Source organism: Protopterus annectens, chromosome 2.part0 (genome assembly GCF_019279795.1).
Source record: "Protopterus annectens isolate FY-2018-M chromosome 2.part0, PAN1.0, whole genome shotgun sequence".
NCBI classification, from domain to species: Eukaryota; Metazoa; Chordata; order Ceratodontiformes; family Protopteridae; genus Protopterus; species Protopterus annectens.
Window position 1 is genome coordinate 130,257,060 of NC_056728.1, and position 25,205 is coordinate 130,282,264.

The 25,205-nt window shown below is 40.1% G+C and overlaps 1 protein-coding gene across 1 annotated transcript in view; it reads left to right on the forward strand.

Annotated features, from left to right (window-relative positions):
- The window catches only part of PGAP1 (post-GPI attachment to proteins inositol deacylase 1), a 2,682,422-nt gene that overhangs the window by 553,902 nt on the left and 2,103,315 nt on the right, over positions 1–25,205 (forward strand). Inside the window, exon 6 of the mRNA XM_044060619.1 lies at positions 5,684–5,789. Within this exon, the coding sequence (XP_043916554.1) occupies positions 5,684–5,789 (106 nt within the window). The remainder of the gene's footprint in view (positions 1–5,683; positions 5,790–25,205) is intronic.

Below are 25,205 nucleotides of genomic sequence, written 5' to 3' on the forward strand. Positions count from 1 at the left end.
GGAAAATGGATGCATTGTTGATCTCATGGAAAGGGAAATTCCTGTATGCTTTTCTTTGATCCCAGAAGCCCTGTGCTGAAAATCAAGGGCAACCTATAGATTTTGTTGGTTACCCCTCCTTTGGCCCAGACAGCATTGTTTTTTCCTGTTCTTCCTCAAGGCCAAGGGTGGTCACCACAAGTTAGCCCTCCTCAGGATGGACTTGCTCACACAACAGAAGGGCTGTTTCTTTCACCCAGCCTTGCAAAAGCTAAACTGTACAGTTTGGGTGATAAGATTATAATGTCATTTAGCCATTTATTCTCTGAGGATATGCTGCACAGGTATTACAGGAGGCTGTTGCAAGAAAATTTTATGTTTCCAGATAAAAGCAATTTTCTATTTGTTGGATTAAAAAAAACCCCACCAAAACAACCCTTATCACGTGGTGTATTCCTGTTATTGTCTCAGATTTGTGTGAACTGCTGAAGTCAGGTGTGACATATGCATCCATTAAAGCACATTTCTCAGCTGTCTTCATCTGCTTACCTTTGTATCCTGTTTTTTTCTGCATGTTTTGAGATCACTATTTGAAAGCCATTCTTCTTGACCAGGTCACCAAGAAAATCTTACTCCTTCTCAGGGCCTGAATTATGTTTTGGAAATGTTGCTTCTCCCTGCTATTAAGCCTGCTTCGTCTTCCTTTCTCAAATCATTACCTAAAAGGCTGCCCTTCAAATCATTACCTGAAAGGCTGCCCTGCCAGTAGTGCTTACTTCAGCTAAGAGAGTCTTAAGAGTTACAAGCCTTTGTGACTTCTCTTCCTTTTTGTTCTTTTCGCAGGGATAGCGCATCCTTTAGGACTAACTATTATTTTATGCTTGTGGTTGTCAATGAAATATTTATTAACTGGCCTGCTTTCTTCTCTCATTCTCTAAATAAGGGGAAAATTTGCTTTCGTTAGACATTCATAGCTTAGATTTTTTTCTGGGCAAAACCAAAACTATGTGGGAATCTGATCAACTATTTTATTTCCTTTCAAGATTAAAAAAAAAAAAATGCTAGGTTATTCTCTCTGTAAACAGACCATCTGCAGATGGATTCTCTTGATTATTTTCTTTTGGTATTCCACGCCATGTAACGGCCGATTCTATTAGAGCCGTGGCTTTCAGGGGTCTGAAGTCAAAATCCATTTTAGATGCAGACACTTCAACTTCCATTCAAACTTTTAATAAGCCCTATAAAATTGATGCCTTCTCTAGGACCAGAACTGGTTTCCCCTAGATCTGTGTTCCATGGAATTCCAGACACCAGTTCTACTACTCAATCCTCCTTTCACATACTCTGAAAAACTTTAGAAATCTTTTGATATGTAATCAGTATTGCAGCAGTGATCAAGGAAGGACATGGTACAGATGTGTAGCAACTTACCATAACAGTCAGTGTCATTATTGCATTGTTGGCACCGTCCCTCCTTTCCCCATTTTCCTTGTATGTTTATAGTTCCTTTCTGGTCAAGGGGGATTTGGTGTATATTTTCCTCTGTCGTATCTTAATTTCCTGTCTTTTTTTTTTTTTTTTGCCTCTCTTCACTTTTGGCTTGGAGCAAGAAAACCCTCAGGATTATGGCACTTGCATATCCCTTATGTAACACTTTGCTTTCTTGCTCTTGGCTCATACCTTGGATGTATGGCACAGGAGGAAATCGCCCAAGCTTTGGTATGCTAGCCAGCTGTACGGTAAAAGTGGCATGATAATTCTCGTATATATACAAAACAGCAACAGGGATCTACTCTGGCAACTACTGTTATGGTAAGTTATTACATAGCTGTACTTTCTCTCATTTAATGTTTTTTTCTTTATAAATGAACATAAAGCTGTCAGTGTATAAAGAACTTGCAACAACATGAACAATTTAGTTGTAGCTGTTCATACTTACACTGGTACTTAAATTAAAATGGGTTATTATTTTTGCTTATTTTGTATTGCAAAAAAGTCTAGGAGTCCATACCAATCCTTATTTTATAGCTTTCCATAATGTGCAACTTTTTTGAATGATTTACAGTGATATATTAGCTATCAAAGTTTTATTGCTGAAAACTCAAAGAATTATTGAAAATAAGATGTTTGTCATCTGTGAAGTCATTAAAAATAGAAAATGAACTGTTTGAGGCAGAAAGGGAAGGAGGAGTGGTCATGCATACAAACGTAATGTGATTATACTGTACGTTTAGCAAACGATTAAGTAAATGCATTTTATTTATTTATTTTTTCATTTTTCTTGAACAAGTCACATGACTATAATTTACATAAAATTCTATTAACAGACTAACAACAGTAAAAAGAAACTGCAGCACAAAATATATGCAGGAGCCGTATTGTCTTATGGAAGAGTAACATGCTTATCAATGCCCAAAAATGAACCTGTGCATTAGTCTATGTACCCAGACAAGACAGTTTTTGTTCCTTATGTGAAATATAACCCTATATATGTAGAACATCTGTGTACTGATACATGCAACCATTGGGTGGCTAAATGCAAAAATAAAACAGTAGCAGTGTGCACCTGAACATATTTATTTTAATTGGCTGTCAGTTACTGTACTATACAATACAGAAGGTGAAGACCATGGGCTGCTTAGGAGTTACATCATATAGATCAGGGTTCGAGTTTCTTACTGTCTTATTATATACTGTGTGACTGAGAAAAATATTTAACCTTCCTAAAAAGTTCGTTATTCTGAAACGGTGCATGTGTTCTAAGTGGGTATTTTTTGTTAAAAAGAAAATAAAGAAGAGTATGACTGCAAAAGCACACACTTGTGTAATACAGAAAAAAAAGCTGTATTGACAGCATAAATAAGTTATCGCAATAAAACATTTTATATTTCCATATTACATCCCCCTTGTTTATATCAACACAATCAGAGGTAAAAGTGCATTACTGATGTAAAAGTGAAAAAAAAGCCTTGTGCTCTTCATATAACCCTTTGTGAGAAATGGCTCTGCTTGAAGGTAGAATTGATACAAGTGATGTTAATGAATACATAAATGAAATGTGTAGCAGTTAATTTTGAATTGTAATAATTTTTTGTAGGGGTTAAGCACACTTGCGTACCCCTGATTCTTTTTTTATATATATATATATATATATATATATATATATATATATATATATATACCAACTCCAAAATTGCCTTAACTCTTAAGAAGAGGGAATACTCCAAGATAATGCAACTTCAGAATTATCTATTATTTCTCTGAAACTGCACACAATTTCTCACATTTTCAAGCATCAAAATTACTGTTCTGTAATGTACAGTGGGAGCCCTGGCTGTCTTTTTGATTATCTTTCACAAAATGTCGTTTTGCCTGTTACATGCAGACTAAAATTATCTTTTTTTTTTCTGTATAACTAAGATGCATATTAATTTCTGTCAATATTTATAACCACACAAAGCATACATTCATTTGTAAACCATGTTTTATTAATTTAATAAAGCAGGCAGCGAGTTAATGCATTAAAAGAACTTTAAAGACTTCTGAAATGGATGGAACATGAGCATTATTCTGTGTTATACAGTATATCATATGCAGTAATGCACAAATAAAGACAAAGTGACCAATAAGTGTAATATAGACTGTTAGTGTTAAAAGTAGTCCTCTGCTAAATGTGCATATCCTGCTTGTTACTGACCAGCGTAATCTTCATATGCAGAGGCATAGCAAAATTGGAATGAGTGACTGCAAGAAGCAGAAGACATCTCCCATTCACCATACACTAAAGCCACTAAACAGTAAAGGCCAATGAAACAATTAGACTCCACTGGAGGACTATACTGCCTGTGTTGTGACTTTATTTTTATTTATTGCATTTATTTACCTGAATTTTTCATGTGGGCCATGCAAGACTTGTTTTCAGTAGAGGACCGAGGAGAAAAGCTTCTTAACAAAGAAAACATTTATATGTGCGTCATAACTGAGCTGGCAAGATGGCTAGTCAGAAAGATATGGGTAGAAAACGTCATTGTTACGTACGGAACAAAATGTATTCCAAAATAAACATATCTTACAATAAGTTAAAATATTACTTTGATATTTGACATCTACTTACTGATTAGCAGTTTTCGGTATTTGAAGGTTCTAAATAGTAAGAATGTAGTAAGTTCTAAAGTAGTATTGCTTTGATCATAAGGAAGATAGCAAAAATAGCAGAGTCACCTACCTGCAGCTGAGGCAAATTACTTGCCTGCTGTGGTGACAAAGGCTGTCTGGTTAACTTTTTTCTTTTTGTGGCTAAAAGAGGACTGGCCAATGGGACTGATAGTCTGTTCCTTGGTCAAGCCAAAAATGGTGACTGTTTCTTTATTTATTTTTTTATTTTTATTGTTTCTTGGGAAACGTAAGCAGTACAAACTAGTAAAAGTTAATAAAATCACATTATAAAGCACTTCAATGTATTTTGTCAACCCCAAAAGTGAAATAAACAGGTTCTTCACAGGAACAATAATTTAAACATCTTTTTAATAACATTTAGTCAGAAACAAAAGTGCACTTCATGTGAAAGTACAACAAAGTTGCATGACAGTCAACGGAAACGCAATTTCTTAACATTAAAGTACTTTACTAAATATGAAAGTATAATGAAACTGTAAAATATTAGATGTGGAAGATTTTTTTCCCCAAAGGGAACTTATCTGCCCAGCAGTGGATCAACACAAGCCAATTGTCGATCCTCAAAAGACTGCAGAGGAAGACTCTTTTTGGCAGCAAGTAAGCTGTGTAGAGCTTGTCACCCAATCTGTCTCGTAGGCAGCTCAGCTCGAGGCATTTCTTACTTCTTTAGATAGCAGGTGGGAGATTTTGTAAGAATGTTTCAGCTGTGCCATAACTGTTGTGAATTTGTAAGTCCACATGTCTGTTACAGGAGAGATATTGGTCAAGGATTATTCCCAGATATTTTTGTTGTATGGTGTGTGATAGTTTGTTCCATAATAGTCTACTGAAAGTGGGTGCTTCTTGCATCTACTACAGTGTACCAAAACATGAGAGGATTTAATGGTGTAGACAGTAAGCTTGTTACTTACAAGCTACTTCCAAATACAGTGGATATAAAAAGTTTACAAACCCCTGTTAAAATGGCAGGTTTTTGTGCTATAAAAAATGAGGCCACAATAAATCATTTCAAAACTTTTCCCACCTTTAATGTGACCTAATCTGCCTGCCTTGGTTTGCCTTTCTTGTATGATATGTTTGTAACATGGAGGGTTAGTATTAATGGTGAGTGTAAGGTTAAGTTAACTGTGATCCTAAAAAAGTCGTCCTTGTCAGTGAAGTTCATAGCTTTTCTTTCCAGTGGGACACTTATACCAGTTTGTTGTCATACCTAGTATGAGATTCTGAGATGTTTCTAATGCTTTCCAACTTCACTTTTTAGTCGCATGTAAGTTCACCTTAATGAGACTGGCAGTTATGTATTTTTTTGAATGCTTGAGTGATGTCTTACGGTTTCAGTGAGACATTTGCATAACCTGGAGTTCTGTTCTGCATGTTGCTTCCAAAGGAAAACATGAGTATCATAAAGGCTGCAGCTGAGATATAAAGCTGATTCAGAGCCATCTCTAAAAATAGTGGTAACATACAGCATTGCCAAGAAGGTGTCGAGGAAAGTTCAAGACTTATGAACTTTTTGTTTTGTTTTTAGATAACACAGAATCAAGAAAAGATGAAGTTCATACTGAGTCATCACTTTGTTAAACACACAGCTGTTGACCATGAAGAAGAAGCTGATTCTATGAGCCCATTTTTTGGTAGGTGGCAAAAGCATATTAGGGTAGGGGGGAGCAGTACCCTTAGTGTACTGCAAAACTGTGTTTGTGGCAAAATTTTAATTGATAAGCAATTTGACTTCAGCAAGCATGCAGCAGTAAATTGAGTTCCACGCCTGTAGATATTAGCTGTATAGCTATCTTTTTAGCATATTTAAATTTAATGCACTTAACACAGTGTAGTTGAAATGTGGTTGTGATTGAGAAGGCATTTTTGTTAGAGTGGTTTTTAAGGTATGTTACATAAGAGTGCCAATGGTATAACATGAAATTTGACACATTTAGAATGTATAGTTATAGACCAGATATGTATAGTCAAGCAACTGATAAGAAAAAAAAATACTGCCTTTTCAGCAGATATAATGAGATGAAATATACTTTGGGTGATTAGCATGAATAAAAAGATGATTTTTCTGGTATACAGGTCCCCACACCATGAAGGCGGAGACCCTTCACACCCCCACTGTGTTATAATCTCCTTCCATTTGCAGTATTATCATAGGAAGGAGGGCTAAGTGTTTGTTTCATTGTTGCTGTAATAACTATTTGGAGATATCCTGCTGTGGAAGCCCCTTTTTCAACCCGAAAACGAGAGATTTTTGTACCCATTGTCATGGCCCCACTGAAACCTCCCTTTGGCCTCAGGCCTTCGGGTTATAAGGGTGGTCAGCTTGGCACCATTTTCTCAGTTATTTCTTGCCAGCTGAGTTAAATACAACCTTTGTAGTGTATGTCTGTCAATCTGAAGCCAGAGATAAAGCACCCAAGGTAAGTACTCCATTGGGAAAATTTGTAATTTCATGTCTCATTGTCTGTATTGATAGATATCAGTGATTAAGAGTAATGTTTGCTTAGAGTGCGGGAATCATATCCCTCAACGAGGCTCACACTGTGTTTATTCTACCTGGGTCTAGAGCATAAAGTTCTCACTTTAATTCTAGAACCGTTAATCACAGGACACAGTAGTCACTTGATAAGCTTTAAGAGAAAGAGAGTGTGCGTTGGTGGCCCGCCCCTGCTATCGCATCTGCCAGTCATGCTAAGTTAGACTTTTCTCTCAAAAAAGAGGAGAAGTGCCCAAAGACAGGGTGCCAGACAACTGCCTATCAGTGTCAGTTCACCAAGGCTTGTTGTTGTTGAAGGGTGAGTGAGCGTTTCCAGTGATTAACTGGTTCAGGCTTCCGGTAAGACCCTTCTGGAGTTCACCTTGCTGTCAGTGTGCTCTGACTTTTAACCAAGTCAGGGTATTGGAGGAGTCCAGAGTCTCTCTGCAGACTCTGGCTTCAAAGTCTCATGTCAGACCTTCAGAGGGGTGAGGATGGAATCCCTCATCCCCGAGAGAGAAATTTTCAGCTAGCCAGGCACAGGCTGCAGCCACCCACCTACAGCCTGGTCTGACCACAACCGATACCACACCCAAATCTAGACTCAAGGCAAAACGTAAGAAGGGTGCATTCAGCTTACCCCAGCCTAGGCTTTCTAGGTCTCTGCCACTTCAGGCCTTCAGACTCCCGTGACTCGAAAATGAGTAGGCTTATGTGGACCAGATTTCCTCAGGGTCACATGCCAACTTTGAGTCAGTTGAAAACCTTCCTCAGCCTCACCACCTGTGAATTACCCCAATCTAAGAGAGAAACAGAATTTCTTGGGCTTCGGAGTGCAAGCCTTTGGCTATTCCTTTAATTCTGGAAGTTGTGGATTGTGTCATCTGAGACACTTCAGTGCTACCTGACTCCCAGTCCTTTGCCCATTTTTAAGGTTCCTGGACACTTTTTAAGAACCTTGTGGCTGATCCTGAGGTGGTTTCATCAGGACCTAATGGAGTCAAGAACAATGGATAGAATCTTAGACAGATTCAGCAAGAAAATTGTACGTTAGATACCTTGGCCACGAGAGCTTTGAATTGCCAGTTCCATATGGTCAGATTCTGGGAATCTCTCCATTATCAGGAAAAGCATAAACAGAAGTGATGGAAGCTAGAGCTGTCCAGAAAGAACTCTGCAACACTTGTTCTCAGGTTGCAAAATATTCTTTATACTGTGGCTTTGATGCTTTGGAAGCATTAAGCAGTGCAACTGCATCGAGGTCAGTTATCAGGAGACATGTGGTTAGGGGAACAGTCTTTTCCTGATCATATTAAATCAGAAATCTAATGTTGTACTGGACAAGAAATTTCTGTGCACACAAGGCTCAAGCTATATTTAAGAAGCTGTAGACAAAGCAAAAGTCCCCACAAAATACCACAGATTTTATGCAGGTTTAGCCCTGTAGGTATAGTAGAAATTGCCCTATAAAGTCCTGTTTTTTTTGCTGCCTAACAATGTAGTCTAAGGAACAGAAAGACCAGGAGAGAGAGTCTGCAAAGAAGATGGTAAGCTGAAGAGGGATCTAGGCCTAGTTATCCCCACCCACAGGGATCCAGCAAGGAGCAGCTGTCACTATGGAGACTCTACCTGTCTCCTTAATCTTAATTCCTGCCTCAACCCAGACACACTTCCTCTGGCAAAGTTTGGAGGTGGGAATTCCCTCTTCATTAACAGGTGTCAAAACATTATCTAAGACACCTAGGTCCACCAAATCATAAGGATGGTGTATAAATTACAGTTTGTACAAAGGACAGCTCAGGGAACCTTTAGGACCCAAGTAAAGCATTTTCAGGATCAGGCTCCATAGACCCAATCCTTCCAAAAGACGTAGGGACAGGATACTATTCAAGAATCTTCCTAGTACCAAGAAAAGAAGTCCAGTTCTAGAACCATCAAGGCTAAACAGGTTTTTTAATAGTCGTCAAGTTGAAGATGCTTACTGTGCACAATCTTCTGCCCATGCTTATCCATCGGACTTTTTTGGTCTCCTTGAATGTCAGAGATGGCTACCCTTGCATAAGTACAAGAACACTGCCGGTGTTTCCATTTCAGGGCAGGTGGGAATCAATTTCATTTCTTTGAAATGCCCTTTGGCTTATCTACTGGTTCCAGAGAGTTCACAGTATGTCTGGCTACAGTGGTTGCCTTTTGCAGGACCAGAGTAGTGTAGATCTGCCTTTATCTAGATGATTGTCTGATCCAAGCAAGTTCTATGACATAACTGGAAGCTTCTCTTCATCTGACTATAATCTGCCTTTCAGACTCTGGATTCTCCTTATATGTAAAGAAATTCAATCTCATGCCCACCAGTAGACTGTTATTAGGAACCCTACAAGACACTCATTCACATGCACGCATGTACACACGCGTGCACACTCACACACACGTGCGCAAAAAGCACAAGGAGCCCTTATCACTAGGGAAAAAAAGTTTTTCTAACAAAGTATTTCAGAACACTGCCCAACCGGAAGTGATGCCATCCAGAGAAATCCTGACAACTCTGGGTTTCTTGGCTCCCTGAGTCATTATGGTCTCCCTGGCAGAGCTTTGCATGAAGATGCAATGGTTCCTAAAGAATGTGTGGTGTGCACAAGACAACCCCTTAAACTACAAGGTAAAGCTTCTCCCTTACCTGAAAAGGAAGCTGTTATGGTGGATAGATGCCTGCCTTCAAAACAAAATAATTTATTTCCATTGTCAGTTAGGGAACCAAGTGTTGGCCTCATACACCTTAGATCTAGCTTGGGATTCTCATACAGGCAGTCTTCTGGTACAGGGCAGGTGGAAGAAAACCTTCCTTCAAAGTCACATTAACCTTAAAGAAAAGATGACTGTTTACAGAAGCATGATAGCATTCAAACAAAAGTGGAAACCAGCCACTCTCTTGTTAAAGACTGACAAGACAAAGGTGATTCGGTGCATAAATAAACGGGTAAGTGTCCACTCCTGGTCTGCACCAGGAAATGCAACTCGAGGTGGAACAGTAGTGGGTACAGTTGAACCTTATAGTTTAATATTTCCAAGTAGAAAGCAACAATCTTGCATGCCATCTGACCTCTGTGGTCCCCATGAGTGGATACTAAAAAAGCACATATTCAAGAAAATCGCAGGAAAATTAGTTATGCCATAAGTTTAAAATTTTGCCTCAAAATGAGCAGCTAAGAAAGTAATGTTCAAGGCACCCAGGCAACAGGGCCTAGAGTATGGGTGCCTTTTCTTTCCTGTGGACGTCTATCTGTATGCTTTCCCTCCCATACCTCTCATGCTTAGCTTACATGTAAAGGTCAGGGAAGAAGGACTGAGAGTGATCGTAATTGCACTGTTCTAGCCATGCCAGCACTGATCCCTCTGTTGCAGAACCTGCGCAGACCAGAACCATGGTTGCTACTATAGGAGATGGACCACTTGACCTAGAACATTGGAGCCACCAGCCATCCCAATTTGAACACAGTGAAACTGGCATCTTGGATGATGTATGTTATCCTAGGTCCACAGGGTCAATAGTTAGACAAGGTTGCTCTACTTAATTTGAAAGATGAAGAAACAGTACCAGGAAATCGTGCATCTCTAAATGGAAATGATTCATGGTATGATGCCAGACCAAGGTTTTATCAATTTCTGCTAGTATGCCTTGGTTTTGACATCTTTGTCAGAGCTTTTTAACAGAGGGCTGTCTTGCTTCTCTATTAAAATTCATGCCTCTGGCTTCTGTGCATCACTGCAATCCCCTTTGCTCTCCAGGCCTGTGATAAATAGTTTATCAAAGGCATTATCCATTAAAGGCCACCCAGGAAAGCCCTTATTCCTTTCAGGGGCCTCAGTTTTGCTTTAGAGAAACTCACCTTGTTCCCCCCAACTCGCACACCATTGAGTCTGCTGATTCTGCATTCATCACTTTTTTTTTTATCATGGAAGACCGCCTTCCTAGTAGCCATCATCTCTGCTAGGATAATCTGAGTTATAAGCACTAATGTGTTAAGAACGCTTCTTCAAATTTCACCCAGAGTTTCACTAAGAACTAACCCTTTCATGTCCAAGGTGGTAACAGAGCTTTCCCTGAATCAAACAATCCAACTTCCTGCTATTTATATAAGATCACAGAAAAAGGGAGCAAGAGCTTTCAACTCCCTGGTTGTGCCCATACGGCTCAGGTTTTACTTGGATAAAACCAAAATGTCAGCATGATCAACTCTTTGTGGCCTTTGCACCTAACAAATTGGGCAGTTTAGTAAGTAAACAATGTCTAAGTGGATCTGTAACTATATCTTTCTTTGCTACATGCATAATGGCAAAAAACAGTATCTGAGCAGATTAAGTCTCATTCTGCAAGTGCCACTGCAATTACTGCTGCCTGTAACAGAGGGGTTGTTAGCCCAATGTATTCTGGAAGCAGCCACCTGGTCTTGAGTCCAGATTTTTTGTAAGTACTGCAGTTTGACCTCTACCTCTAGACCCCCTGAGTTGGATTCACTTTTGCAGTCCTGCAAGGGTGCCTGTCCTCTGCCTGATTTCCGTTCTCCAGCCACCCTTCCTATAGCTTTGTGAATCTTCCCAAATAGTTACTAATGCAGCAGTGAAATATGATGAACATACTACAGCTGCGTCTAGTTACCATAAATGTAGATGTGTGTGTGTTTCTTTGCTGTTACAGTATCCTTTTCCTGGATTTGAGTGGGCACCTTTGTGTCCTTCTTCTTAAAGCTCCCTCCCCATTTACATACCCCCTTTAGGTCTCTTTGTACCCTAACCCTACTGAGGACAATTTGCATGAATTATGCTGTTGGCTTAGGACTAGGAGAGTGTGGCTTCTTTCTTGTGAGAGCAAGAAAGACTAAAGTAAGTGGCTGTGGCTGACTAACCTTATACATCGATGCCTTTGTGTTGGAGGGGAGTATATTTGGAGGGAAATTAATTTCTGGTATTCAAACCATCCAGTGGCTTTCACAGCTGGAGAACCCTAAACAGATGTCCTTCCTTCCCACTTTTGCAGTATTCTTTACATTTGGAATATCCTGCCAAGGGTACCCAATTTTTTGGCCAACATACCAAAGCCTTTACACCTTCTAGGCACCATATATCAGATGTATGCTCAACTTCCAAGGTATAAGGTACATATGGTATGTACAAGTGCCAAATCCATAGAACCTCTTTGCAGCCAGTCCAATCTCTATGTTGCATTTGGTCTGCAAGACTCCCTTTATTGGGCTCTGTTAATTCCTCATTTTTTCTTTTGGGTTTTACCCTTTTACATGTCATCCAGCAAGGTGCAATGTGAGTGTGGCAGACAGATTTCCCATAAAGATAGACATAAGCAGTGCGCTTTTTGTTTGGGTGCTACATGTGACCATACTCAATGTGAGATCTGCCAATTGCTTGTCCCTAAGATTCTCTGCAGTTGTTTATTGCCCCTTTCCATTTATTTGGAGAAACAGCATCTAAAATTATCATCTCCGAGTATCATGACCTCTGAAGCTACCAGCTCTGATGTTCAGCCACAGTTTAAGAAAAAAGCCAAAATTACACACACTGATCCTATGGCTGTTCGGCCTCCTTCAGGCATTTCCATAGACTTAGATGAAGTACCCAAGGATTGTTCTGCATAGGTCAGCTCCCTCTGTTTCAACCCAGTTGGTGGCTGATAAAGGTCTGCCTTTCTGCTGCAGATGTGGATGGGGAATCCAGGATGATTATATTAGAGGGGCCTAGGGAGATTTCCCAAATACTTGTTCAGACAGAGATGCTTTGCACCTTCATTTAAATCTAGGCAGGGGTCTGGACCTTCTAGATTTGTTAAAGCTGATATTTCTTTAAACAAGTAGCAGAAGACCAGGCATATGGCCCCTGTGTCTATAGATCCTGACAAGGAATGACAAGAATTTGCTCTGGGACTTTCAGTGCCATTATGGCCCTAAAGCCTCCTCAAGGATTATCTGTTCCTGCTTTTGTTACATAGTCTTTTACTCTTTCAAAATGTCCTAGGGAATCTTATTTCTCTGAAGAACAGATAGATTTAGACTCAGGTGAGGAGTCATTGGCATATTCTTCTCATGCTGTAGTCTGAAGAAGAGGATTACTTTCTTCTGATTCCCCTGTGGAGGAATTTTTCTTTGGGGGTATTGTAGTTTGTATGCTGGAACATTAAGTGGGAATATTCCCAAGTTTTTGACATTCAAAAGTGGTACTATGAACTCTTGCAAATGGATTCTCCCAGGCCTTCTGCTGTCCCTCCAATTTTGAACGCCTTTCTGGATACTTTCTCTTCGGCTTCTCAGGCCCTTCATTCCCAGCCTCCTGCCACTGAGAAGCCTGAAAGGTTCTGTAAAGTTCCTGCAGCCCAAACGTTTATGTGTAAAACTCCTCTCTTTGATCTGGCTGTTTCTGTGGCTGCTGGTTACTGTCTGTTACTGTCTCTCCTAAGCTTTTACTTTCTGATGATGACAGTCATGCTTTGGAGAGGTGGTGGTGGGGGGGGGAGTGTATACTTCTATTACTTTAGGTTTCAGGGCCATTAATTACCTGTCCCATGTGACTAGATATGTACTGGCTCTTATCTTCTAAACTGGGAGGCATTTGGACTAACATGCCTTACTTAGATGCAAAACTTTCTGCCCTTTCCCTTTTGAGTTCTGCTTCTCAAATGGCTCACCACTCTATTAAATGCAGCCATGACACTGCTGATGTCTACTGTAGGGAAGCTGTATCTGGATCTGTGACATGGAGGTATTGTTGGTTGTGTCAACAGGCTGTTCCTGAGGACATCAAGGCTAAATTTTTGGATTTTCCTTTGGACAATCAGATTCTCCCTGACACTGCAGGTGCTGACCTTTTTAACACTCTACAAGATAATGGGTAATGTTATGCAGGATCTGAAGCAAATTTTTGTATCCTGTTTCTAAATTTCAGAGAAAGTCACCATCTAAATTGGTACTAAAGGTCAAAAACCCATTTTTTCCCTGACAAATCTGCTTCGTTTTGACATTCAACCTCTTCTGCCCCTTTGTCCATATTGTTCTATACCTCAGGTTAACTCTGTCTTTTCCTGTCTGGCAACAGATAACCACAGATTCTTGGGTGCTTTCCATTATCCAAAAGGGCTGTTTTATTGTTTGGAAGTCCCTTCTCCCTTTGTCAGGCATTCCTCAACCTCCTCATGTCAGCTGCCTTTTTCCCTGTGGTTCTTCTGGATCTTATGGTTCAGGGAACCACCCAACTTGTTTCCCCTTTCCCAGCCGGGCAAGGGTTTTTACTCCAGGATCTTTCTGGCACCCAGAGTGGAATGGGTCTTGGAGGCCCATTCTAGAGTTCGCCTTTCTCAACGCCTTTCTAAAAGATCCTTCCTTCAGGAGGTCTCTCCAAACATTGTTTCCTCTGTTGCTTCCCCAGGTTTTCCTGGTGTTCCTGAATTTGAAGAATGCTTACCTACATATTCCTATTCACACTATCTTCAGGAAGTTTTTACATTTCTCTTTTTCTTCCTTACATTACCAATTCTCTGCTTTGCCTTTTGGTCTTTCTACAGCACCAAGGGTCTTTACCAAATGTCTAGCCCAGTAGTAGCTTTCTGCAGACCTCAGGGAATTCAGATGTTCCCTTATTTGGACGACCCTTTGATTCAAGTTCCCTCTCAGCAGTTCCTGCTTTAGGGATCTTTCATTTCACTAAGGTTCCTCACATTGTGGGCTTCACCTTAAATCTCAAAGTCTGTGTTGACCCGCTCTTAGGATCAAGTGCTTTTTAGGGATGCAGGATTCAGACCAAACCAATGACAGCTTATTTCTCTCGCCAAGATCCTTTCTCCTACTTCTTATTTTCATTCTCTTCTACCTCTTCCAGTCCTTCCTGCAATGGAATTTCTACAAGTTTTGGGGTTCATGGCATCCATGGTTCCCTTTGCCAAACTCCATATGAGAAAATTTCAGTGGTATCTCAAGATTATCCTCTGGATGTTCCTGCCCTCTGTTGCCCTTTTTCAAGCTTGAGTTCCACTGTTGGGTTCACCAAATTTCCCTGAATCCAGTTCTATCTTTTCTGGTTCCTCTTCGCACTCAAGAGCTGTACAGGTATGCATCAGATCATGATTGGAGTTTTTATTCCAACTATCTCAAGGTCCAGCGACTTTGGTCTCATCAGCAACTGGCAGACTATTTCAACATCAGGGAGATAAGAGCTCTCATTCTTGCCTGTCATACCTTCCAGTCTCTTTGGGTTTCTAGACCTCTAAGAATTTCCACAGAAAATACCACAGTCATGTATTACATCAACAAACAAAAAGGCAAAAATCTTGCCTTCTTTTGTAGCCTGTTTCTTCAGGCTTTGGACATTGTGGTCCACCTTCAGTTGTTTGTTCAAGTGGTTTACATTACTGGCAGACACTTTGAGCAGATTGAGGACAAATCATTATAAATGGATGCTTCACAGGGAGGTGTGGTGTTAGACATGGTACATAAGTGGGGGTACTTCTCAATAGATCTTTTTTGCCTCCCCACTGAACAGACAGCTTTCACCGTTTTGTTTATAGTGCCAAGTCCTGTAGCTTGAAAGGTAGACACCATGTATTTTTCTTGGGAAATTATCTAGGCTGCACATTTCACATTTTTACATTGGTTACATTGTTTCTTGTTTGATACGTAAATACTCTGTGAATTTCTGGGTCTTTCTCTTTCTGAAGAGATTTCAAGTCTGCATAAACTAAAGCCTGCTGGTAATTCCCTGCTGGGTGAGGATAGTAAACCTATATTGTCTTGTCTGTGAGTGATAAAGCTGCTTTCTGTTTTACCTGCTCCATTTTGTTTTCAGTTTTAAGAAATTGGTTTGGCCTTTTTTGCTCTGAGAGAGAGATTGTCACTTAAATTCACTAGGTTGCACATTTCACATGTTTTTTTCGGTGGTTAAATTGCTTCAGTGATACTTGCATACAAAGTGAATTTCTGGGCCTTTGTCCTTTTTCTGAAAAGATTCAAATCTGCATAAAGTAAAGCTCTGCTGGTGATTTCCCTGCTACTTTTCCTACCCTCCCTTCCCTTAGTTGGTCTTCTTTTTTTAAACCAGGTGATTTTAAGCTGCCCTCACCTATTATAAATTGATCTTAATAAGCTCCTCCCTTCCTGTACTCCTATTGATATCTTGAATTATTTGCCTTTCCTAGTGCCTATATTGAAAAACTGCATTCTGCCTGTCAGTTCTACTGATTTACTTTCTCTTAATTCATTAGGTAGTTAGCTGTTGGATAAAGTAGTGTATTCTTACACTCTAGTAAGCACTTGTTTTTACATCAAGAGGTCAGTGGATTTTTCATCTACTGCAGTGGGAGGTAGACTAGCCTGTTTAGGTTGGGGAAATACTTGAGATTTCTGCATGCAGTTTTATTGGCTGCAGGGCTTATTAATCAGCTTATCTTGTTTTTAGTGCCTTTATAAATTCTGTACAATTAAGTGACTGTTGGCTCATTTATAAAAAGTAAAGTACATTTATTGAATAATCGCACTTTTATAACCTGTTTAAAGTACACTGCTTTATCCATATCTTTAAGTTTGTTTGTGGTAGCATTTCATTCTGGACACTCCTGTACTGTGCTTTTACATTAGGAGGATTGTGATTATTCATCTAGTGCCAGTAGGTGTTTACCTGCTCTGTCTGAGCTGGGAAGCACACAAAAGGGTTCTAAGTATATATGTTTTGCACCTCTCTTATATACTGTGACTGTAGTTTAGCAGTTTAAAAAAAAAACACTGTATTGTCTGCTGCTGTTTTAAGTGGTTAATTGCACTTTATTTCATTGCATCTGTTAATTGTATGGCTGTTGTAGGTAGTTTGTGTAGTCTTGTTATGCTTGGACTCCAAACCAGCAATTCTACATTAAGAAGGGTTTTTTCTGCACAGCTGTGGCAGAAGTGTGATGATCTAACTTGTCTGAGTTGGGGATTGCTGGTGGAAAGCTTATTGTGTGCTTTCATGATTGATAGTTAGCTTAAAACTTGTTTGTCTTTGCTTGTATTTAAGCCTCACAGTTGCATGGTGCTGCTCTCTGTGCAGCAGCGCATAGCAGTGCCCTTGTGGAGACGTAAAAAGCATAAAGCCTCCATTTTTTCCTACACTGTTGGCATTGAAATCCTTCCAAGCTTTTCTGTTGCTCTAGGAGAACCTTGGCTGCACAGTGAGCAGAGTTGCCTTGTTGATCATCCTTAGCCTGCACAAAGTATAGGTCCCTCTTGTAGTTTCAGAGGTACCAGCTCAGTCCTGTCAAATTAACCCATTTCCTTTCATAATAAAACATACAGTAAGAGCCTGCTATTATGGATGGACAGTTTCCCATCATCTCTCTAGCCAGTCTGATAGACATGGGCATTTTGAGGCACTGTAGCAGTCATCTCATATATACTGACAACCACTTACTCCTGAAACAAACGAGCAAAAAAGCTTTGCGAGAGACCTCTCGCTCGAGGCACTCCTAAAAATGGAGAATATCTGTATCTGTGCAGTAACTGAGACCTTGTTCAAGGCTCCAGAGAGCACTCCTGCAATACCAGGCTACAACTTTTGTGTAATCCAAAACCAACAAAACGAAACGGACAAGCCGCAAACTCAAAATAATGAACTTGACACAGCAAGATGAACACAGGATACAATAGAGGCAGGTGTAGCTTTAGCGCTTTCTTTCACTTTAATTAAAAAAACGTGAACTTCTTCAGAAACAAAACATGTGCCCTCCCCAACACATGTCTTATAAACCTTTCAACAGGATATGATGTCATGAAGTTTCCATAATAATTACATATATACTTAATACAAACATATAAAAAAGATGTATAAAAACTCATATATGAAAAAAAGTATACACATATACATATGTGTGTGTATATACATAAATGCATGTATATATATTGCAATATACTATCTTAAAGTTTACAAAATAACTTATTAACATTAAAAATGTTCTTATTGTTTAGAAAATCTAAACTAACTTTATATTTGTATAGATGAAAATTCAAACTATTAAAACCTCTTAGTCAATTCATGTAATCATGAACTATATCTAATCAACATTATACATGCTTGTTGAAATTGTAAAGCCCTATAGTACTATAATACTAACACTTATCGTAATGTTTTTGAACTTAAAAACATTAATCCATGACTGAATAAACTAATATAAGCTTACTTGTAAAGATAGAAAAATTAAATAAATAAAGACAAAAATAATGCACTTGCCAGGCATTCTTTGTCTTGCAGTGAATTTAAAAAGTTCGAATTTTTCGTTTTAGACCACATAGAGAAAATGCCATTCATGGGGGATGTGAACAACAAACTAGAGCAAAAAGAAGCACTTTGGCAATTACTATTAGGGGCAGATCAATATCCAGGGCTAAATGAAGTAATTAATATAAAATGTTTTTTGACTTACAGGTAAAATAACATGAATGATTAGAAACATATGTGACAATGATGTGTATAGACGTATGTTTATTACTTGTATTTAATTTTTCTATCTTTACAAGTAAGCTTATATTAGTTTATTCAGTCATGGATTAATGTTTTTAAGTTCAAAAACATTACGATAAGTGTTAGTATTATAGTACTATAGGGCTTTACAATTTCAACAAGCATGTATAATGTTGATTAGATATAGTTCATGATTACATGAATTGACTAAGAGGTTTTAATAGTTTGAATTTTCATCTATACAAATATAAAGTTAGTTTAGATTTTCTAAACAATAAGAACATTTTTAATGTTAATAAGTTATTTTGTAAACTTTAAGATAGTATATTGCAATATATGAGTTTTTATACATCTTTTTTATATGTTTGTATTAAGTATATATGTAATTATTATGGAAACTTCATGACATCATATCCTGTTGAAAGGTTTATAAGACATGTGTTGGGGAGGGCACATGTTTTGTTTCTGAAGAAGTTCACGTTTTTTTTAATTAAAGTGAAAGAAAGCGCTAAAGCTACACCTGCCTCTATTGTATCCTGTGTTCATCTTGCTGTGTCAAGTTCATTATTTAGGCTACAACTTTTGCCACACTTTTCGGCCACAAAACCAAGACCGAAACACTAAAGGTGGAGGAGTGTCGATATTCACACCTCCAGGCTAGTTGCCTAATACAATGCATCTGAAATTCTCCAGGTGCAACTAACATTAGGTAAGTCTGCAATCCAAATTGTAGCTTGCTACAGATCCCCCACCATGCCCCAAGATTCTCACTACACCTTTCTAAACATACTGGAAAATATTAAGATACAACCAAACACCCTAATACTGGGAGATTTCAGCTAACTTGCCAGTAACTGGGAAAACTACTCCGGTACCAACTCCTTTTCCCAACAGTTCTTGGAATTTATAAATTCCAATGCCCTGGATAAACTAATCCATATTCCCACCAGGTGCTCCAGTATCTAGACCTGGTCATTACCAACATGGGAGATAGATGCTCCACACCAGTGGACCTCATTGGTCAGGTCTGACCATAAGCAAATCACCCTTGACATCCACATCCCCCAGTAAGGAAACCTCCTTAAAAAACTTCTCCAAAGCCAACTTCATGCTACTGAAGTCAGAAGTGACAAACTTCATGACACCCATGCAGACGGGATCTGAAAGTTCGACTGCAGAATCCTACACCAAGACACTGTACGAGCACATCCACTCGTGCATGAATCGTGCCATCCCAAATAGAACCAAGATGCTCTTCTCCAAAAAAGGAAGCCAATCTGGTGGTCCCCTGCTATAAACAAACTATACAACAGAAGGAAGAAACTGTTGCAGAAAAGAGGAAAATCCCAGGATGCAAAAAACTCCCTCACCAGCCTCAGTAAGAAGCTGAGATCCCTCATAAAATCCTCAAAAGCTAGTTACGAAAATAAAATTGCCAAATATTTCAAAGACAACCACAAGGCATTCTATAGTTATGTCAAGAATCTAAATGTCAATGCTCAGAACTGCTCTGAGCTACAACAGGATGGCATTAAATATACGGATCCCAAGGATATTGCCAATATCCTGGCAGATCGATTCAGTGTCAACTTCACCCTCCTCTCACCCCCTAAAGGGCCCATCTCAATACCAAAAGATTGCCAAATTCCGGTAATCATGGCCACACAGGCAGAAACCGCACTCTCCAAAGCTAAGAATACAGCATCCATGGGACCAGATGACATCCCAGGCTGTGTACTACATGAACTACAAAATGAACTGGCACCTCACCTAAGTGTTGTGTTTAATCATAGCCTCACGTCAGGCTTCTTGCCCACTGAGTGGCACACAGCTACAGTTATCCCACTCCACAAGGGGGAATCCGCCTTGGATCCCGGGAAATACCGTCCCATCAGTCTGACAAGCCTGATCTGCAAGGGCATGGAACACATTATTGTGGAACTTATAAACATAGACATTGGCAACCTTCAAACACTTGACCCCACCCAGTTTGGGTTTGTGAAAGGCCAGTCTTGTCTCCTGAATCTGATTACCTTCATTGAATCAGTCTCCAGAGCTGTGGATGAGGGTAAGGCGGTCCACACAGCCTATCTGGACCTCTCCAAGGCCTTTGACACCATCCTCCACTCTGGAATCATAGATAAACTTACTAAGCTGGGCATAAATCCTTACGTCACTCGATGGGTTGCTGACTGGCTTACTGACAGAACCCAGACTGTAAAAGTAGCCGACTCCAAATCCAGCTCCAGACAAGTGACAAGTGGAGTACCTCAGGGTTCAAGTCCTGTGACCACTCTTGTTTGGCATCTACTTCTCTGAAGTACAGGTCAACACTAAGGGACTCTGGCTAACAAAGTTTGCAGATGACTGCAAACTGGGAGCCATTATTGAATCCCCAAATGATGTGGATATTCTACAAAAGGGCCTTACAGAAACAGATGCCTGGTGCCAGAGCCATGGGCTCAAGCTTAATGCCAAGAAATGTATAGTTATCCCCTTTGGAAAAAAAAAAACATGTCCCCATGAATTACCACATAGGTGGCAGTACACTAAGCATCAAAAGTGTGATGAGAGACTTAGGGACACAGGTGGACAGTGGTCTCACTTTCGATAACCACATCGCCACAACAGTCAGGAAATCCTTCTATGTGGCACACCTCATCACTAAGGGCTTGTCATCCAGGAAAAAAGGAGGTCATTGTCCCACTGTACTCATCCCTCATTCGACCCATTATAGAGTATAATGCCCTGTTTGGTATGTACCTCACAAGACATCTGCAACAGCTGGAGGCCACAGAAATACCTCACTAAAAGAATCACAGTCCTAAAGCAGATGCCATATGCTGACCGTCTAAAAAAAACTCCAGCTATACTCTGTGGCATATTGTCTACTCAGAGGTGATCTCTGCTTAACATACAAGGCCATGTCAAACCCTGAGCTGTTGGACATGCTCCACTTAAAGAAATCCCAATCCCTCAGAGCCACACGCTCCAGGGATCTAAACCTTGTCATCACAGTGAACAAAACATGCTGGAGGGATAGGTTCCTGATCCAGAGACTCCCCATACTCTGGAATAGACTGCCCGTACATGTCAAGCAAAGCGCCTCCTTGGCCCTCTTCAAAAGGAACCTTGATGATTGGATGGGAGATAGGAAATTCACCCTGGGGATCATGTCAGTCGCCCTGCTAGACAGGGGTCCAGAGAAGTAAATATTGTGGGAAGAAATATCCAGGGAATTGTTATGGCTAGGCATGTATAGGCCCTAGGGCCGATAGCCTAATACCAACCTATGTAGTTACACTATGAAATTGCAGGCAAGACACTTACATAAGGACAAATTGAATGCCAGAAAAGTTGCCAGCACACTCACTTCCCACAGTAAATAAAGATATGACACACAAACCCACATATGCAGAGGTACTCACTAGTAACTGTCCAAAAGATCAGAGGCCTCCCAAACCAAAACCACTTACACACATAACAAAAACAACCACAACACACAACATCAGTGTCTCCACAAGTAAGCCCATAAGACATAACACCACAAAACCAAAGGTATAGGTGACTCCATTGTGAGAGACATGTATGTTCCCCTCACCAGGCTGGATAAGGAGTAGGTTATGTCCAGCTGCCTGTCAGATGCCAGGATCCGTCAAGTCACTCAAGGACTGAAGTCACGCAACTACAAGTACCAGTATGACTCCCGGAGTACATGTGAGGGTGAATGACTTGAGATGTGCCTCACTGGACTATATGATGAGAGATGTGACTGAACTCTCACATTGTGTCACAGACAGGTATAAGCCTAGCCTTAAGCAGCATTCTACTTTCTCCAAGGATGATGCCACAATATAAATGAAAAGTGATTGATTTTAACATTTGGCATAGCTTCTGGTGTCATTCTAAGGGGATCCATTATCTGTCAGCATGGGAAGGCTTGGTCGACAGGCCATGCTACTTTGCCAGAGATGACCTGCATTTGTCTCCTCTAGGCTTTCAGATACTGACAAAGGCATTAGCCATCCTTATTGTGCCTATTTTAGGCAGTGTCAAACTAACCAGCTTCCCAACATAACAAAATCCTTTCTAGATAAACTCAAGGTACTGGTGCTTAATGCTAGGAGTCTAAACAAGAAACTGCAGTGTCTGAAGCACTCCTCACTTTGGAAGATGCTGATGTCTGTGCAGTTACTGAGACACAGTCTAAAGGCATGGAAAGCACCCCAGCTGTGCAGGGCTAAAATGCCTTCCATACATTCAGACCACAAAACTGAGCATGAAAGGACCAAAGGAGAAGGTGTATCCATCTTGATTAAGGACAGAAAACTACTGTATGGTAATGTGAGGTCCACCACAGAAAAAAATCACGGTCTTTAACGAAAAACAATTTATTGTCGCTTTCGTCCAACAAGACTTCATCAATAAACTTTGTTTTCGCTCAAGACAGTGATTTTTTTCTGTGGTTGATCTCACATTACCATAAAGTAGTTTTTTATCTTTTTTTGTTGGTTTTTACTACTGCATCCACTTTGGTCCTTTGGTTTTCATCTTCAGTAAGGATAAGTACACCTCAAGACTGGTCAAATAAATCAAGACTGGTCAAATAATGTGTTTCTCTTGAGCTACACCATGTCCAATTAGCTATAGGTGAAGCCCCCACCACATTATAGCTAGCTATAGGTCTCCCACTATGAAACCGGAAGAGCATACTGCTTACCTGGACTCACAGGGAGTTACTTGCCATACAGCCCAAAACCTTACTCATGGGTGATTTTAATTATCCTACTATTGACCGGGAAACGTACACAACCACAAACATGCCGTCTCAGAGGTTCTTGGACTTTGTCAGTATAAGTGCTGTGAACAGCTAATCAGCACACCCACAAGAAGCTGAAATGTCTTGGCCAATAGTACTCACTAACATGGGAGAGCATTTTACACCCCCCTCTCCTGGTTATGATGTCCTCTCTGGTAAGATCAGACCATAAGTCAGTCTCATTCAGTGTAATTATAAGACCAGATGGCCCATTAATCTTAAAAATGGTTAAGCATTTTTCAAAGACAAATTACCTCCTACTAAGTGATGGTATAAGAAGCTTTAAAGCTCCTTCAAATGCAGATAACATGGACTCCTATGCAGAGGTGTACTCCAGTGCCCTGAATAACCACTTAAGCGGTTGAATTGACTTGGATAAACCAGATTAAAACCAGGTCTTGCCAAAAAACCAAGCTACCCTGGTGGGACCCCTTGTATAAACAGGCTATACAACAAGAGAAAGAAACTAACGTTGAAGAACAAAAGTGAACTGGTTCAGCACAGGAAGAAATCCCTGTCTAGCTTAAACAAATTAGAGATCTTATCAAATCCACCAAAGCTAATTATGAAACAAAAATAACCTCCCTAGCTAAGGATAAGCACAAGGCTTTCTTTAACTGCATCCAAAATCTAAAAGGGCTTACCCAGCTGTGCACTGAACTGGTTGTGGGTGGCACCACCCATCCTCAACTGGAGATGATAGCCAACTTGCTAGCTGACACATTTGAAGAAAACTTTACAACCCTGTCCCCTCCAGTCATTCCCTAAGGAATACCTGCCACTGTTCTTCAGCCTATTATCTCAAGATTGCAGGCCATCTTAGTGTATTCCAGTGCCAAAGTGCACCATCCATGGGACCAGACAACATCCCAGGATGCCTTTTAAACGATTTAAAATGTGACCCAGCAGACTCATTTGGATCCCTTCTTAACCACAGCCTGCAAACTGGCTATATTCTGGCAGAATGGAGGACAACAGTAATCCCTCTGCACAAAGGGTGGACCATCAAACGACCCTGGGAATTATAGGAAAATAAGCTTGACTAGTCTTATCTGGGAAGCCATGGAAAGATTCATTATGAGAAGGCAAGAAATGTGGAAAAAACCTAAGTATAGTTGCAAGTATAGAAAACTTCTGGAAGAGCCTCATGTTGATCAGCAACGAACACAGGAATGGTTAGAGAGGCAAATTCAAACCAAGAAATGAAAGGTTAATATTGGCAGCCCAAGATGGTGTGTTTTATGTACATGCTGTTTTGCAAAGTCCATTGAACATGTGGGAGAAAGACAAACGTAGGTTTTGTAAAAGTAAATTGGAAACAGACTCACCATGTTGCTGGCTGCGTCACACTAATGGCAGAAGGACTGTATACAGAAAGGCATAATAATGTGGTGAGACTGTTGCAGTGGGGATTGTGCAAACATTATGGTATCAAAGTGGCTGAAAAACACTGGAAACATGAGCCACAAAGTATCATAGAAAATGATGAGTTTATATCACATGGGATCACCCATTACCAACAGTTCAAAAGATTGATGCTAGAAAACTGGATAGAGTGGTCCAAGAAAAGAAGACAAAAGTAGCATTGAACATTGAAATCGCCACACCAGTGACTATAGTGTCTTGCATACAGAAAGACGCAAAGTCATAAAATACCAGGATCTGCAGGCAGAAATGAGAGCCATGTGGAAGAAAGATACCCGGACAGTTCCAATAGTAGTAGGAGCAATGGGTCTTATAAAAAAGAATTTACAGTTGTATTTGGATATGTTACCAATCCATGTAACCCCGTATGAATTGCAGGAGTCGTCATTACTGGGCACATTGCGGGTGCGAAGAGCACTACTGGCTGACTTCAAAGATTTAAACTATTAATTTCATGAATTTTAATCATACTTAGGAATGGGGTCCATTCCTGTCATGGTATTAGAAACCCAAAAGACTTGGAGAAATTAAAGAAGACAGAGACCTTTATTAAAAGGGACATATAGAACTTATCCAGACTCTGGACCCAACCCAGTTTGGATTCGTCAAAGATGGATCATACCTGGTAAACATGGTTGACTTCAAGAAAGTCACCAAGACCGTAGATGGGGGAAAGACAGTACTTATCACCTATCTTGACCTAGCCAAGGCATTTGACACAAACCTTCACTCTGGTATTATAGTGAAACTCTCCCAATTGGGAATTGACCCCTACATTACCAGATGGATAGCCAGTTGGCTCACTGACAGGACACACACTGTCAAAATGGGTGACTTCATCTCCAGCAA